This window comes from Terrapene carolina, unplaced genomic scaffold (assembly GCF_002925995.2).
Source record: "Terrapene carolina triunguis isolate 2854851 unplaced genomic scaffold, T_m_triunguis-2.0 Scaffold210, whole genome shotgun sequence".
Taxonomy (NCBI): domain Eukaryota; kingdom Metazoa; phylum Chordata; order Testudines; family Emydidae; genus Terrapene; species Terrapene triunguis.
This window is the reverse complement of record NW_020664561.1, coordinates 49,938,999-49,955,901: the sequence shown is the minus strand read 5'-3', so window position 1 is coordinate 49,955,901 and position 16,903 is coordinate 49,938,999. Positions and strand designations below refer to the sequence as shown.

General features: G+C 38.7%; 1 protein-coding gene across 1 annotated transcript in view; it reads left to right on the top strand.

Annotated features, from left to right (window-relative positions):
* The window catches only part of LOC112115933 (mesoderm induction early response protein 1), a 29,126-nt gene that overhangs the window by 9,959 nt on the left and 2,264 nt on the right, over positions 1 to 16,903 (top strand). Inside the window, exons 3-10 of the mRNA XM_029912349.1 lie at positions 768 to 900; positions 4,273 to 4,337; positions 6,159 to 6,231; positions 10,491 to 10,642; positions 11,651 to 11,732; positions 12,640 to 12,734; positions 15,037 to 15,164; positions 16,236 to 16,375. Coding sequence (XP_029768209.1) covers positions 768 to 900; positions 4,273 to 4,337; positions 6,159 to 6,231; positions 10,491 to 10,642; positions 11,651 to 11,732; positions 12,640 to 12,734; positions 15,037 to 15,164; positions 16,236 to 16,375 — 868 coding nt within the window. The remainder of the gene's footprint in view (positions 1 to 767; positions 901 to 4,272; positions 4,338 to 6,158; positions 6,232 to 10,490; positions 10,643 to 11,650; positions 11,733 to 12,639; positions 12,735 to 15,036; positions 15,165 to 16,235; positions 16,376 to 16,903) is intronic.

Genomic DNA, 16,903 nt, shown 5'->3' with positions numbered 1-16,903 from the left:
ACTTTAAGAGCAAGAGAGCTGTAAAGAACTCTATGCCTTTATAATTTCCAATTTTTTAACTTATTGTGTATAACTTACTCCATCAAACATAAAAAAACCTCACTACTTAATAGTAAAGGGAATTTGTACCATTCAGTGTTTGTCTGTAGGTTCACTGACACACTGAGTGCCCAGTATGAGAATTTTGAGAAAAGCTAGTGCTTCACACAAATAAGATTGTGAAATTGACTTATCCCTTGGTTCTGAGATCCACAAGCTGCATATCCTTACAAACAGTTTAACAAAAAATTAGGACTGTACACCCGGAATTGCTCCTAGCAAAACATAGAATCACTCAGTAATGGAAATCCAACATATCCCCATCCCTGCTCAAAGCCTGTTTAGGTATACGATAGTTCACGTAAGTGTGACAGTACTTATTGTTGCTCATGGTATAAAACTTTAACCCTAAATTTCCATGCTGGAAAAACTAAATACAGTGGTTAATTCTGGTTAGCTCATCTAAGACTTAATGTTAAACCTGACCTTAAAATATTTTTTCAAAATCTATATCAATGCTGTGTAATGCATCTAAACAATCTTTGTGGCTGTCCACAGCCAGTACCTGTCATTCATAACACTACAACCTATACTTTATTATGTGTACAACATCCTCTTTTGTTTGACATTTCTGGAAATATAAATAAAATGTTATCAAAAAAGAGAGCGATGATTATCTCTAATGCAGAAGGTGTAAATGGTCTCCTGTTTGCTTTATTGTATTTAAGGAGGAGACCATAAAGGATTCATCAGGTCAGGAGGATGAGACACAATCCTCCAATGATGACCCAGCACCATCTGTTGCTTCTCAAGATCCACAGGAGATAATTCACCCACGTCGATGTAAATATTTTGATGCAAGTATGTGCTGTTTAGTACTATGCACCATCTAAATTGTCATAACTTTATTAAGATCTAGAATTAATGAAATATTGAGTTACTAAAAAATCTAAGTCTTAGAGCTTAAGTGTTTGTCAGATTTTTCTTCTCCCACTGCTGTTCTTTATTATCAATTCACTTAAACATAGTTTTTTGTTGTCCACTCTCCTTAGCATATGATAAAGCCTCTCTTTTTTACAAGTCATGGACTTTGTATATTTGTTTTATTAAAGGAAAAGTGTAGGATTAAATCTGGTGCACAATTTAAAAAGAAAAGCAAAACCTAAGGCCAATGGAAATGCTTTCAATAACTTCTTAACATTTCAGTGGAAATGTAGTCCCCAGTCCTACAAACAGGTCCACCTGGGCATGCCTCTACACCTCCGCAAAGCTCCCTTGCCATCCCCTTGGAGCCCCAGTGACGTCTTCCCATGTGGACCAGCTTGAAAGATCAGTGCAAATATTCCCTGCAGTGTTTGTAACGTTGTATTGCTCAACTGTAGCATTTCCCCAGCTGTGGTCTGTGGAGCACTGCTGATGGTCCAAGAAGAGTTGGCTGGCTGCAGGGTGCTGGCTCACAACCTTATTTTCAATTGCTAATTCACCCTAAAAAGACCATAAAATATTTTGTTTTCTTATATAAATATTCCAAGTAAGCAATTGCTGTAGTTGCTACATGGAGACTAAATTATAAATGGGAGAGGTGCTGGTCCACAAGACCGTATCCATTAAGTTGTGGTCTACTCCATGAAAAACTTTTTGAGAACCCTTGTCTTAGTGAGTGAGAACTAGAAAATGAAATTGACAAGAAACAAAAGCAAAACTGCTTATTTTTTTGGTCTAATCTCAGTAATGGAAAAATGAATAAAAATCTAAAATAGATTTAAAAAATTATTTCAGGTTTTAATAAACTGTGGTGGGGACAGCAATACAGAGAAGGAAATTTGCTTTTAAAATATTTATCTTGACGACGTCATTTTCAGTGCTACCATTTCCCTGCTCCATACTTCCACTCTTCGTTCATGTGTCTGTTTCTTAGATGTGCTTAAAATTCACTCTTGCAGCCACTTAGAACTGCTGATCTAGTGTTATGTAACCCTCCCCTTACCCTCACTGCTGTTGTAATTCCACTTATCTGGGTCTCAAACCTGCATTCTCCTAATGAATAGCATCTGGTATTACCAGCCAAGTCATTTGGACAACCAAATATTTCACTGTGTGGGGTAGCCATTTATGCCAGAGGAAGGTAAAATGCATCATTCCCAGTACACCTCTATCCCGATAGAACGCGACCCGATTATAACACACATTCGGATATAACGCGGTAAAGCAGCGGGGAGCCCCGGGCCCTTTAAAGCGCCACCCGAGCCCCACTGCTTTACCACGTTATATCCGAATTCGTGTGGAGCCCGAAAGATCAGTGCAAATATTCCCTGCAGTGTTTGTAACCTTGTATTGCTCAACTGTAGCATTTCCCCAGCTGTGGTCTGTGGAGCACTGCTGATGGTCCAAGAAGAGTTGGCTGGCTGCAGCGTGCTGGCTCACCACCTTATTTAAATCATTTTAAATAATTTAAATCATTGCCTTTAAATCATTGCCCGGCTGCCGGAGCCCCGGGGCTCCGGCACGGGCTCGGGTGGTGATTTTAAAGGGCCAGAGGCTCTGGCCACTGCGGGGAGCCCCGGCCCCTTTAAATCTCCGCTCGAGCCCCGCTGCCAGAGCTCCGGCGGTGATTTAAAGGGCCCGGGGCTCCCCACAGCAGCTGGAGCACTGGGCCCTTTAAATCACCGCCCGAGCCTGGCTGCCGGAGCCCCAGTGGGGATTTAAAGGGCCAGAGGCTCCAGCCGCTGTGTGGAGCACCGGGCCCTTTAAACCACCGCCAGGGAAGCCGGTCCAGTCTGGCACGACGTTCCGGCCCAACCCCGATATAACATGGTCTCACCTATAAGGCGGTGAGATTTTTTTGGCTCCTGAGGACCACGTTATATCGGGGTAGAGGTGTATTTGGAGTCTTAGACCTATATGTTTACAACAAACATTATCACCTTATAGTTAAAGGTTGTTTATAGCTCATATACCCAGTGCTTTAAAATAAAGGAAATTAACATTTAAAATTCTTCACATCTGCATCACTAGTTATGTCATTAGAAATGTCATTTTCAAATTTATTATTTGGATTGCGGCAGCACCTAAGAGCCCGTCATGAACCAGGACTTGTGCTAGGCACACAATAAACACAGCAGAAAGACAGCCCTTGCCCCAAAGAGCTTACAATCTAAGTAACATTCTGCTTTTAATGTTTATCTAACACAGATGTCCTAGGTTAGCTTTTGGTTCCTCTGCCAATGTTTAACAGAATGCTGATTTACATTTAATAGAAGGGTCTGTCTTTCTACTACCTGATCCTCACATGCTGACATTAATGTGGCTACTTTCAACACCATGCAAATGATAGTCCCTAATACAGACTGTTATCCAACATTCCTTAGAGAGACACGTCCTGACTTAAGGACCCCTAAATGTTAAATTCACTATAGCAAATGCAAGTACCGAATGTCACAGGTATTAAGGAATATGCTTTCTCAGTGCACTACTCGTGGCTAGCTGAGCTGAGTGCGCTGTGAAGTCCAGCACTTTTAAATGTCATTGTGCCTGAGTATGTGACAGCTAGATTTGGAGTGACCCACATGTTGTGCTCTAGTGTACAAACAGTTCAACAGAGGCTGGCAGTAGTGGCAGTGTTGCTGTAAGGATGAGAAAAGCCAGTGATGGATACAGGATCTGAAATGAAATGAGGGTGACTAGCCTAGCAGCCTGCCAGTTATGTTGAAAGTAAGGAGAACCTGTGTTTCAGTGTAATCATTGAAGACACTGGCATGCCTGCAGAAAACTGTACCTGATCAATTGGAATGTTGTCTGCCTATACAGGTAGAGTTGGATGAAGGGGAATTAAGTTTTATGGTGAGGCCCAAAAATAGATACTGTTCACTTATTTTCATATTAAAAACTTACAACCTTCTTCCTGTTCGCTGCCTTTCCAATTAACAGGATATTTAACCACTCTGGGTAAGCACATTAGCTGTTTTTTTTTTCTTCTAAGGCACAATGGGATGCCTTTCAACTGGAAGACAGACCAAGTTGTGGTGATCTCCTGTTTTGCTCCTCACTGAGATCCCAGCCGTATGTTCATTCACAGAAAGGTGGTTGTGATGTCACAGCTCAAGATCCAAATAGCCAGCCGCAATGGCTTTGAGCAATCTGTCTCAAGACATACTTTACTGGCATATAATGTTGGCCTGAACAGGCTTTATGGTAGTACTTCCCATGTAAATAATGTCTGAAAAATTTCTTTAGACAGTGAAATAGAAGAAGAATCTGAGGAAGATGAAGATTATATTCCTTCAGAAGACTGGAAAAAGGTAAACATTTGAGGACTTGCTGTTAAGGATATATCTTTATTAAATGTGTTATTAAATATAGTGTACTGTTGAGTATTCCAGGCATAAGTGGGCATTGTATCCTATCAGCAGAAGGAGACAGGAAATAAGAGTTCACTGGAATTAATTCCTGTAAACAGGCTCCTTTTTGCTAATTTTCAGTTTATCCAGAAAGTGGAAAAGATTGTCTGACTTAACTAAAACCACCAGGTTGTCATCGTTAGCTTGTTTTCAATAAATAATTTCATAATACTTTTGCAGGCAAAATACAAATACTGCCAAGTTAAGCCTTTTAAACTTTGCTTTCTCTTCACTGTCTATTTTCTGAAGTTCGTGGTTATTTCCACTCCCTTCAGGGACAAGGACTGCTTTGCATAGGCGTAGCCTCCGTTTTTTAGATTTCCCCCATTCTGACTTCCTTGCCTGGAATCCAGAGCCTCTGCTTAGGGGTTTCCCTCAAAACCCTCTCTGAGTTACAGGACTAGCTGCATCTCTGAATGCATCCCTTCAGGTGTCAGGCCTTTTGCCTTTACTTTTCCAGGGGTGAAATCACACAATTTCCCCCTCTCCTAGGCCAGGACTTGGGCTATAGTACCTTATGTATCAGCTGTGCTTAGCCCAGTATGTCTGACTGGGTTTGACACCTGCAGTTCTTTTGCCGTTTGGTTCCTTTTTACCAGTGATCAGTCTTCTCAAACCCAAGTGTTTAATCTTAGCAGTAGGAATAAAGCATAACACGAGAGGAAGGATTTTAAAAGTCTACATGCATGTTTCTTACTTAAAGATCTACCATCGGTGATGGTGACCCAGGGAGGCTTACCTCTTCAGATGTCCCGTTGGGGGTAGAGAGGGATGTCAGTCCAAACAGCTTCTTGGCAACAACTTCCCTGATCTCTGGACACAGTATTGTAGTCTCTTTGATCTGCTGGCCCCTAGCTGTGTCTCTGTAACTTTGACTGTAACCTGGAGGTAGGATCTTCAGTTATAGCTCAGGCCTTGTGTTTTAACCATGCTGAAATGTTTACTGAGAAGTAGTGTATCTTGAGCTATTGTTTCACTTCCTGCTTGTATTTTCCAGCAGCCTGCTATTAAACTAAACCAACATATTCATACTGTGAAATCCCGATAACCGTGTCACATATAGTATTCATACATTATCACAGAGCAGCTCTATATCCATCAGTCTCCATCTGACCGATCAGGAGAATGTAACTTCATTTAGTGAAATAAATTCTGTGATTTAAGTGAGAAATCACACTGAAGTAATTGCTATCTTTGTTCTAATTATCATTGCAGATGGGGTGCTTTAATACAACTCAAGCATTATATGAAGTACATGTAATTGTTTTTAATCTCAATAAGTAGATGTAAAAGAATGTGTATTTACTTTTCTTTTTCCTCTGCCAATATGCCACATAAAGTAAATAACCATAATACATTTTCTGCATGATGTGAAGGGTTTTTAATTCCCAAAATAGAGGAAAAGGGTTGAAGTTTAAGTTTTAACTCATGATGACTTTGAGCTTTATAAATTATCTGCTTCCTCTCCTGCTCTTCCCAACAATTAAAAACGAACAGCTTTAGTGTTAATGTATGTTTCTTTTAATACTCTCTCAAAGCCTCATAGACAAAGTAAATTTCCATATTGGTTTTTTTTAATTCCTATTCGTTTTTGTCACATATTTTGTAGGTTATTGGTGGCCGGACTTTTTAGTGCTTAAAGGGATATTGTCACTCTGTCATTCTATAGAAAACAGATAAGACTGTCAAATGCATTATTATTATTATTTTTTTTTTAAACAGGAAATCATGGTGGGTTCTATGTTTCAAGCTGAAATCCCAGCTGGCATATGCAAATACAAGGAGAATGAGAAAGGTGAGCTTTGATGCTGTCAACATTTCTGAAATGATTTGTTCAAGTTTCTGTACTAAAGTTTGAGGGAGGATTTCAGACAAGACATCTTAGAAAAAATTAAGCTATTAATTGAAATGGCAGATCTTTCTTTGCTTGAATTAAAAAAAAATAAAAATCAGGCAGAGGTCAAGTCCAAAAAATTTAGTTGCTTTTGCTATTAAAAAAATGTCACTGGGAGGAATAAATCTATTTTAAATATTAATGCACTAAAAGATAAAGTATGTGCTACTAGCTGTGGAGAAACTACTTTTGGTGCTCCTTTCTTTATCTGGTAGGTATCTTAACATAGAGCTTGAACTCTGTATTTCTCTGAAATTCAACAAGGTATATTTGTAATTTGCTGCTGATTCATCCATTCTTATTTTACTGTACTGTAAATGACTTGTGGCCTTCTATAATAAAACTATATAGCTGTTTGTTTTTTTACTGCAGAAGCCTACAAAAACCAGCTTTTCATGGCCTTGCATCCAATCACTGGTTTGAGAACTGAAAATATGTGTCATGGACACAGACTGTTTGGGGGGGGGGGGGGGGGGAGTTAAAGTTTCACTAAATTGTTGTTACACTAGTGCTGGTATAATTTTTGTTCTGTACTTTTTCCTTCCCCACCCACTGTATTTTTGGATGAAACCTTTATTCACAGGCCTCAAATTGGACTAGTGTTGACATTTACAATGGGAAAATAAATTAGGCTGACAACGTGCAATCATACACTTTGGCTCTCAGCTGATGAGATCTTGTTCTTAAAGTATAGCTTATAATGTATTGCTAATATAAACATTTGTATTTTTGGGTAGAATTACATTATTGTGACCATCTAGGAAATTTAGCACTTGGCCGAACATAGTAGCTTAATGACGTACTCCGTTTCCATGAAGATTTCATAACAAATGCAGTTTTGGTATAATTTATTCTTTGAACTCTGCCTGTATGGATTTCCAGTCTGTGATGCCTCATCTACACGCTCACTGTCACTCTCACTCTTCTCTGTGGATATCCCAATCCAAGTTTAGTGACTCCTGTGTTGTTGTTTGAAAGAGTTTATACCTAGGGACTCTGAATCTGTGTCCCATAAGGCAAGCACTTTTGCCCTGAGCAGAGCCCAGGACAAATAAGTAATGAAGACAGGAGGTTGGTGAGTTTACCTAACACCATGATCAGTGTAGCTCCAATTGTGTTTTGGTGTCTGATGTTTCTCTCATGTTCCACCCTTGGGTGCCTGGACAATGGAAGAGCAGAATATGTTGGTGTCGGATCCCTTGGCACCAGGAAAATTGATTCAGTGAAAGATCTGACTCAGGTCTCTGAGGGAACTTGAGTAGATTTAAAATTTTTATTAAAGCTAATGTTAAAAAATTATATAATACACAGGTTAAGAAAAGAGTCTCTGTACATCTGGGTATAGTGCTTAGATTATCCACAAATACAAAGTTTGTTTTTAAAGTCATAAGATACATATAGTGCATAATCGGCAATAACCCAAATTTAGGTGAATAAATTAAAGAATACAGTTTAGATATTAGCATCCGAGTATTTGGGTACATCACTCATGAAAAGTTATACAGAGAGTTGGTTGTGGAAAGCAAATATAGCAATGAGTGAAGATTGTCCCTCAGTAATTGAGAATTTAGGGTAGGTTGTCCATTTAGAAAATACAAGACATCAGGAAAGTATTTGTTACTTTCCTGACTACGCTTCTCATCTACACGCTGAACTTCTTTATTCCTCTTGAAGAAGACTAGTTGTCATTGGTCCACTGCCAAGGACAAAGGTGCAAAAGCTCCTAAACCCTTGGGGAAGAAAATGCTACTCTTCAGATGTGCATAGCAAATTACTGAGCTGGCTAAGATAATATGGCTGTTTGATTTGAGACTTCATTGTTAGACTAACTGACAGAAAAGGCAAAAAGGGCTCCCAATATATCATTGCTGAGGACCTTCAAGTTGTGAAGGATATGCTCAGACTCGTCTGATGTTTCTGACATGACAGAAAAGTGAATTTTAACAATGATGAAGAGATTTTTTTTTTTCTTGCGAAAATCTTCAGATCGTCCCCTTGACGGGCAAGCAGAGGTGGATGATGATATCCAGAGCTATTTGATTTGGAAATGGAGGAGTCACTCCGGGAACGGAAAGATTTCCATATTTTACCCCAAGCCACATCCACTACCAAGAGAGGCTAAGCGGCATTGCATTGCTGTTAAGAGGGCACGTTGTTAATATGTGGGCAGAACTAAGTTCTGAAGAACATATAGGCTATCTTTAGAATATAGGGATAATTCTAGGGCCTGGTCTACACTAGGAAATTAGGTTGGTATAACTACATCGCACAGGGGTGTAAAAAATCCATACCCCTGAATGACGCAGTGTAGACAGTGCTGAGTTGACCAGAGAATTCTCCTGTTGATTTAGGTACCATCTCTCTTGGGACATGGATTATCTATGCTGATGCGAGAAGCCCTCCTGTCAGTGTAGGGAGCATCTTCTTTGAAGCACTACAGTGTTTTAAGTGTAGACAAGCCCTATGAAACAGTCAGTTCTCCCCAAAGATAGCAAGTGGATTAGATCATCTACACCCCATTTATTACAGAGTTCTGTCTATACCAGTGGTTCTCAGCCTGCACACAGCTGCAACCCATATGACATCCTAAGGGCCATACAGGTAGTGTATATGTTATTTGGGCCGCATCCACACTAAAGAGAGCTGCATATGTCTACAGTGGTAAATAGGTTGAGAACCACTGGTCTATGCCCTTATACAGCCCTACTTTCTAGAGTTCTTTCCATGTTACCATATGGATGTAAAAGCTGGGAATCTATCAAACATATAGACAGACACCTAAATGCTTTTGAAAGCAAATGTCTTAGAAAAATACTAGGTATTAAATGGAACAGATTAGTAACAAATGCCCAGTTTTGTTGGAGTTCAACAACCCTTTATTGCTTAAGTTATCCAGAAGAGAAGGTGGAAATATTTGAGATTTGTTAAGAATTAAGCCAGAGCATCTTCCATGGCAGGCATGCCATTTGGCAGTTGGAGGAACACGCAAGAGGGGCTGACTGAAACAATCCCTTGAGATGCTACTCAGAGGGAAAACTTACAGGATTTAACATAGAGGATAGATGGGGTTCAGATTTTGGTATCATCCATTGATGTGGTAGTCATTCTTTGTGTCTAGCAACTTCTAATACACTCATCATGGTGTCGGTTACAAATTAAGAAATGTACTAAATCCATAACAAATTTTGTTCACCACCATTCCTTGATTTAACTGCTGTTACTTTTTTCTTAATCAGACCTATCCATGATGCGTAAAGGCAGTTGTTTTTCAGCCTCTATTATTGAGAGAAGGTTTGAGACTTCATTGAGGCCAGTATCTCAGCTATCTTCTCAAAATATTTATTTTTATCAGTATCTTCGTCTTGCTTGAGTTAAGCTTGAGCTAGTTCGTTTTCACTCACATGTTTCTCTCTGTTCCTGTCATCTGGGCAATGGTGGGTTGATGGTCTGCTGAGCTGGCAAGGTTTCTGACATCAGATGCTGCTTTCAAGAGGCATTTTGACTTAGAGTGGTAGGCAAAGGTGTTCTCAGTCAGTAGTGGGCCTGGATGCTTTTTGCTGGCTTTCATGAACCATGGTGGCTAAGACTTCACATGTAGTAGTCCTCACATCCCTCAGTTTGTGTGATTGAACCAAATGTTCTAAGGAAGCTGGAGTGATCAGTTTTCTAATCTTATCTCTAATAGATCTTTTCCAGCAAAGTAAAATGAGAATTATTCACAAGGTCTTGTTTTGGAGGTTAGGTGAAGGCAGTCTGGAGGGATAGTTGACTCACTGTTTGAAATCGTTGTGCCATCTTGTGATTTTTGTAGTTTCAAGGGCAGAGGACGGGGAGGGATCTTCTGTTCCACAGATGATGTGTATGCGTGGGGATCTGATTAGATGCACAATGTATTTTGCAGCACTGCACTGTAGTCTGTGTGTATGTACATGATCTAACATAGTTAACAGTGAACCTTAGAAACCATTTGGAAGAGCATTGATAGTACCATACATTTCAAATGAATATAATGCTCAGTCCTCTGGCCAATCAGATTGTCCCATTAATCATGTTCGTAATTTTGAATCTTCTTGTGTTCTAAACTAACAATTCTTTGAGGTTGAGTAGAAGTTGGAATCTTACAGAATATGCTTCACTTATGTTTGTTTTTCTTAATTTAGTGTATGAAAATGATGACCAGCTGCTGTGGAATCCCGATTATTTAACAGAAGATAAAGTGATTGAATTCCTCAATGAAGCCTCAAGGCGAACAGGAGATGAGAAAGGACTAGAGGCAATTCCTGAAGGATCACATATTAAAGACAATGAACAGGTACATATTAGAATTTGTAGTGACCATAGTGTGTTATTTGTATTGTAATTATCGCATTTGCTGCCCCCATACCTCAAAGTCTGATTTGAGATTGCTTCTTTTTTCTCTTATCCCCATCAGAGGAACTGAATTGCTTCCACCCCTCTTGTCCCCAACAAAAGCAAATGTTTAAGAACCCAAATCACTAACACAAAGCATATTCAGTTTTAAAATTAAGTGCATTAAGAAACATTTTTATCTGCAATAACCTACGTTCTGGTCTCGATCTTCCTGTTGTAGATTTTATAGCACTTTACTAACTAAAACCAAATTCTGCTCCTGCCCCGAACAAAAGAACATGGACTTGACAAATGTGTGCATTGATGAGCCCTTTGATGTGTGCACATGTCCAATTCTCAAGTCAGAACAATGTAAATCTTGTTAATTTGCATCTTTTGGGGGGGCTGGACCTGTGAAGAAATGTGCATAAATTCCTTAAAGCACAAGATCACCAGTCCTGCAGATTTCCTAATCTTTAGGATGTAAGGTAAAACAAAATTGCCAGCCCAGGTTGGTTACTCTTTGTGTAACTAACCATATGTGCACATTTATTGGGATATCAGAATTTCATTTCTGAGTCTCGCCACAGAATGGGCATAGGCTATACCTGTTGTCATACTTCTGCATCTTAGGGAATCAGTTATAAAAATTTGTCCTATAAATTAGGGTAGAGAAAGGAAACTATTTTTACAGTACATAACACTGTAATACAATATTTTAGAACAAGAAATGAAGAAGGGAAAAGTGTATATTATACATACGCTATCCAGGAGGTGTATAACCTAAAAGTTATCTGTAAGTCTTCTGTATACTTATATTGCTGTTTTAAAAACAGTTTCTTCTACTGGATTTTTAGAGAAATTAGACTTTTCAGAATAAGTAATTGATAATTGCACCACTGTAGCAATACGCAAATTCAGTAGTATATGGAGTTATGCATATTAAATGTGTAGTTTTTCACCTTTCCAGGCATTGTATGAATTGGTTAAGTGCAATTTTGATACAGAAGAATCATTGAGAAGATTAAGATTTAATGTGAAAGCAGCCAGAGGTAAGAATACAACAGATTTTAAATGTACTTGTGTGTTTTTTTTTGTTTTTTTTGTTTTTTTAATCCCATGCCTCCTTTAATTTGGCAAAATCATTAAAATTTGGGCATTGATTGCTGCTGTCAGATACCTCCAATTACAGCAGGATTTCACATCAGCATTGTGTAGCACTATTATCGCTCTTCCTCAAATCCATGAATTAATGAACTCTGACCCCACGTTCAGAGTTCACTTCTAATGCAGCCGTATAGGGATGAGCTTGACGTTGTGCTTCTAAAAGTTGAGGGCCAAAATGAGATTTTGGAGGACGAAGTGATGGGCATAGTATGAATATATAAGTACCTAGGCAATAACAAACAAGAAGAGGGTTTATGAATAAAAACTTGACATTTTTATTCATTACTTCGTAACTTTTTAGAATTTTAATGCACCCACCTAAAGTAGGAATTGTAGAGGGCTTATTCTCTATATTCATGCCTCTGGACTTTTATAAAATTCACTAAAGTTAATGTGTGTGAAATACACAAGAATTCAAAATTCAAAGTAAAAAGAGATTAGGCCTCTAAATCTTATTTGTTGACAGAAAAAATTCCAAACTTTAATAAACTAACCTAAATATATAAAAGGTGCTTTGGCTGCATTGTGCACTTTCTGTCCTTGTACAGATCTTTCCTTTGTATCCTTCTGTCTGTTGTTGTTTCCTCTTCATTCATTTAACTTTTTACTCAGTATTAGTTCTTTCTGTTCTTTCCTTTATGCACTCATCTGTTAGCACTCCCTGCCTGCTCCGCTTTTGAGTCTTTAAGAAACTTAAATACAGAGTATTTCTTGTATCAGAATCTTGAGTTTCCATTTGTTATTATGCAGTCACTTTAAAGTATGTTTTCTGTATTGTGTTTCTTATTTCAGAAGAGTTAGCTGTTTGGACAGAGGAAGAATGTAGGAATTTTGAACAAGGACTGAAGGCCTATGGAAAAGATTTTCATTTGATTCAGGCAAACAAGGTACGGATGATTGTTTTTTGTTTTTTTTTTTTTTAAGTAGTTATTTTCCTACTTTTTTTTGTAGCTGAAAAGATATTAAATATCTTTTGACTTCCTTCCAAATCAGTTTTTTTTTTCTAGTCACTGTACTATACATATCCTTCTGTCACTTGATCTATCACAGGAGGGTGTTCTGGTTAGCTGGCATTGTATGGGGTGTTTTCATTGTGCAAGGCCTCAAATGGGTCTGTTTACAAAAAGGAGTTTATCAATATCACCTAATGCTTAACTGGTCAGAATGTATTATAATCTTGTTAAATAAACTTAAAGATTCTGTAGAGGGTGGTAGGCATCTTCGGAAATGCTGCAACCAAGGTTGTTACAGGAATGTTAGTAGGAATTTTCATATTGTAATAATTCTTGAGTTTCTCCACTGTTTGACTACTTGGACATTTTGGAGTTGAGTTCAAGATTTGACTGTATGCTTTGTTCAGAGCCCTGGGCAAGTGTAAGTTAGAGAGTAATGAAAGCTTTTTTTCAGAACCCACTGGGAAATAAAATATAGGTGGAGTCTCCCTCTAGTAAGCAACAAAAATTCATATTGCAATCTGCAGAAATACTGGCACAATGGTGTTTTTGCTTTTTATCCAGAGGTGTCTCAGAGCATATGTAAAACCCATAAAAGGGGAACTTCAGAATCTGCTTTCTACAGTTTTCCATTATATGTTTTTGCTCACCTCACCTGCAGTGTCTAGGGCAGATCCTCAGCTGTGTGGACGTCAAATGAGCATTTGACATATTACATCATCTGCACCAGGTTCCTAAAAGTTGTTCCCTCTGCCATACCTAGGGGCATGAAGCCTGCTTCACAAATCATTCCCTTTAATAGAGTCAAGGCTTGAGGCATTCTCTGTGTTAGCATGCTCCCGATGCTTCCCCTGGTCACTAGAGTGCTCTTCCTGCTGCACACACCTCCTGTCGCCACCGGACTTATTCCAGCTCAGTACTGCAATAAAGTATTCCGCTATTTGAAATAAATGCCAAGGCCAGAAGAGACCATTTTGATCATCTAATCTGACTTCCTGTATATCACAGGCCATGGAACTTCCCCAAAATAATTTCTAGAGGTATATCTTTTAGAAAAACATCCAATCTTGATATAAAAATTGTTGTTGATGGAAAATCCACCACGACCCTTGGTAAACTGTTCCAATGGTTAATTACCCTCACTGTCAAAAATGTACACCTTATTTCTGGTCTGAATTTGTTTCGCTTCAGCTTCCAGCCATTGAATCCTGTTATACCTTTCTCTGGTAGATTGAAGAGCCCATTATTAAATATTTGTTTCCCACCTAGATACTTAGGCTGTATTTGCATGATAGTTGCATGACTGGTAGTATGCCATGATTTTGCTCGTGGTGTGTCCATTTTCACCTGAACCCATGCCTCTTGTGTTTTCTTGAGCTAAACTAGTCATTGAAATGTGTTGATATGGACATGCACAGAAATTTTCTGCCATTGTGAATTAATGTTTGAAAAAAAGGCATGTGCTTGGGAAGCCCACCTTCCCTGTTTAACTTGCTCCTTTTTAATTGATCAAAATCAGGATTTGGCATTTAGCTTTATCTGGAAAAGTAACTTCCAGAATATTTCTGAATTATGCTAAAAAGGTACATCACATCTATATAAGAATTACCATACTTGGCTAGATGGACCTCTGGTTTGATTCAGTATCCTGTCTGACAGTGGCCAGCACCAGATACTGCCAAGGAAAGTGTAAAATCCCTCCTATAGGCAGATGTGGGATAATCTGCTTTCTACACCCCCATCCTAATGCTCTCATCCTAATGTCTAATAGTTAGAGATGGGCTTAAACCCTGAAATGTGTTGTTTAAATATCCTTTCCAAAACTTTTGTCATGAATTCTAACAATGCTGGGTATTTTTGAGATCCATATCAATGTCCAGTTCCATTGTGAATCATGTTAATTTCTTGGCCGCAGCAAATTCTTGTCAGTAAGTTACATGGTTTTTAATTATACATTGTGTGAATTTCATTGAATATCTCCTTGTTCTTGTGTTCGGAGACAAGGAGAACAAATGTTCTCCATCTACTTTCTCTATACCATTTATTACTTTATATACTTTTATCCTGTCACCCTGTTACTCATCATATAAAGCTGAAAAATCTTAAGGGAATCATTCATAGTATGCTTTGAGTCTCTGCTCTGGGCATGCAGAATCTCAAAGTATAATGTATCTCATGGTCTCTAGCAGAAAATACATTTGGATTTTCAATGTTTTGTGTGGCACCTTTTTCACAGGTACGAACAAGATCAGTTGGCGAGTGTGTAGCATTTTATTACATGTGGAAAAAATCAGAGCGGTATGACTTCTTTGCACAGCAGACCCGATTTGGGAAAAAGAAGTACAATCTCCATCCTGGTGTAACGTAAGCGGTGCTATCTTTTCTTACATACATGTCAGATTTATAGTCTTTCCTTAATATTGCTCTCTTCTAAAATGGAGTAATGAATGCAGTAAGAACTTGATTACTCCATAATTTCAGTTTTCAGCAGGACAGTGGCCAAAGGAGAAGAGATGCAATCAGTTCCATTTAGTGTAATTGCTAAAATAGAACACCTGTTAGTATTAAGGCTAACCATTTAAACTGAACAATTAATTTAATTTAGCCTGTTTTCTGGTTGTGCATTGTCTGAACAGATCACAATTTCTACAGCTACATTCACTGATGGATGTTTTATGCAAACACATCACAATCACAAATTTTAATTTGGCTTTCTGCAAGTATTCTGTAGTAGTTACTTCAAATTTGTTGTTTTGGCAAACTCATACTAATAAACTTTGTTCTTGAATATTCAGAGAACAAATAGTATGCGCACACAGGCAAAGCCTGTTTGTTTACATTTAAATGTTTGCAGGTAACTATTTTCAGTATTTGACTAGATGGTCACACTTTTTTTTTTGTTGCTTCTGTATGTTGACCGCATTTTGCACACAGCCAAGAGCTCCTTGTATTCCTCAGTATTCGCTCCCCGGTATGCCAGCCTCCCATCACATTCTTTGGTAATATATGGAGATATACCTATCTCATAGAACTGGAAGGGACCCTGAAAGGTCATCGAGTCCAGCCCCCTGCCTTCACTAGCAGGACCAAGTACTGATTTTGCCCCAGATCCTTAAGTGGCCCCCTCAAGGATTGAACTCACAACCCTGGGTTTAGCAGGCCAATGCTCAAACCACTGAGCTATCCCTCATTTCGGGGACTCCCTGTATACACAACCTTCACGCCAAGGTTATACATGGCCCCTTATTTCCCATGGACAAATAACAGGAGGATCAAAATTAGTATAAGGAGATTATAACGTTAACTGACTGTATAAGGTACCATCTAAATACTTGAAGCAGTTATAAAAAAGAAGTGTGTGTACACAATATATCTCACACACACAACAAACTTCTAAAAAGCCAAGCCAGTGCTCACTGTGGTGTTCATTTTTAGGGATTACATGGACCGTCTTTTAGATGAAAGTGAAAGTGCTGCTTCCAGTCGAGCTCCGTCCCCTCCCCCTACAACCTCTAACAGCAGCACCAGCCAGTCTGAGAGGGAGGACAGCACAACTAGCAACAGTAATCAAAATGGTAAGTAAACACTGATGTGTTTTCACTCCCATCTTGCTCACTTATAAAAGAAGTTGCCACATCATAGCAATCTTGGAAATGGGCTGAAAAGTTGTAAAAAGAATTTTTTTTTAAGGAGCATAGCGAGAACCCTTGAAATATCTTATTTCCAAGGGGTTCTGGCCAAGGTATCAGCGGTAAGTTACAAAACTAAAAGACCATACTGGCACATACATTTCAATGCAAAATGTTTGGCAAGTTTAACTTTCTTCCTCTTAAGTGTTTTAGCCTTTTCAGATTCAGTCCTACCTGCATCTGTGCAGGTGCTTAACTGAATAGTTCCATTGACTTTAAAGTTAAGTATGAGACATGTTAATGCTTCTCCAGTGCTTGCTTCAGGTGACATGTTCGAAGTAGAAGGAACCAGGAGTACTTGTGGCACCTTAGAGACTAACAAATTTATTTGAGCATAAGCTTTCGTGGGCTAAAACCCACTTCATCTGATGCATGCAGTGGAAAATACAGTAGGAAAATACACACACACACACA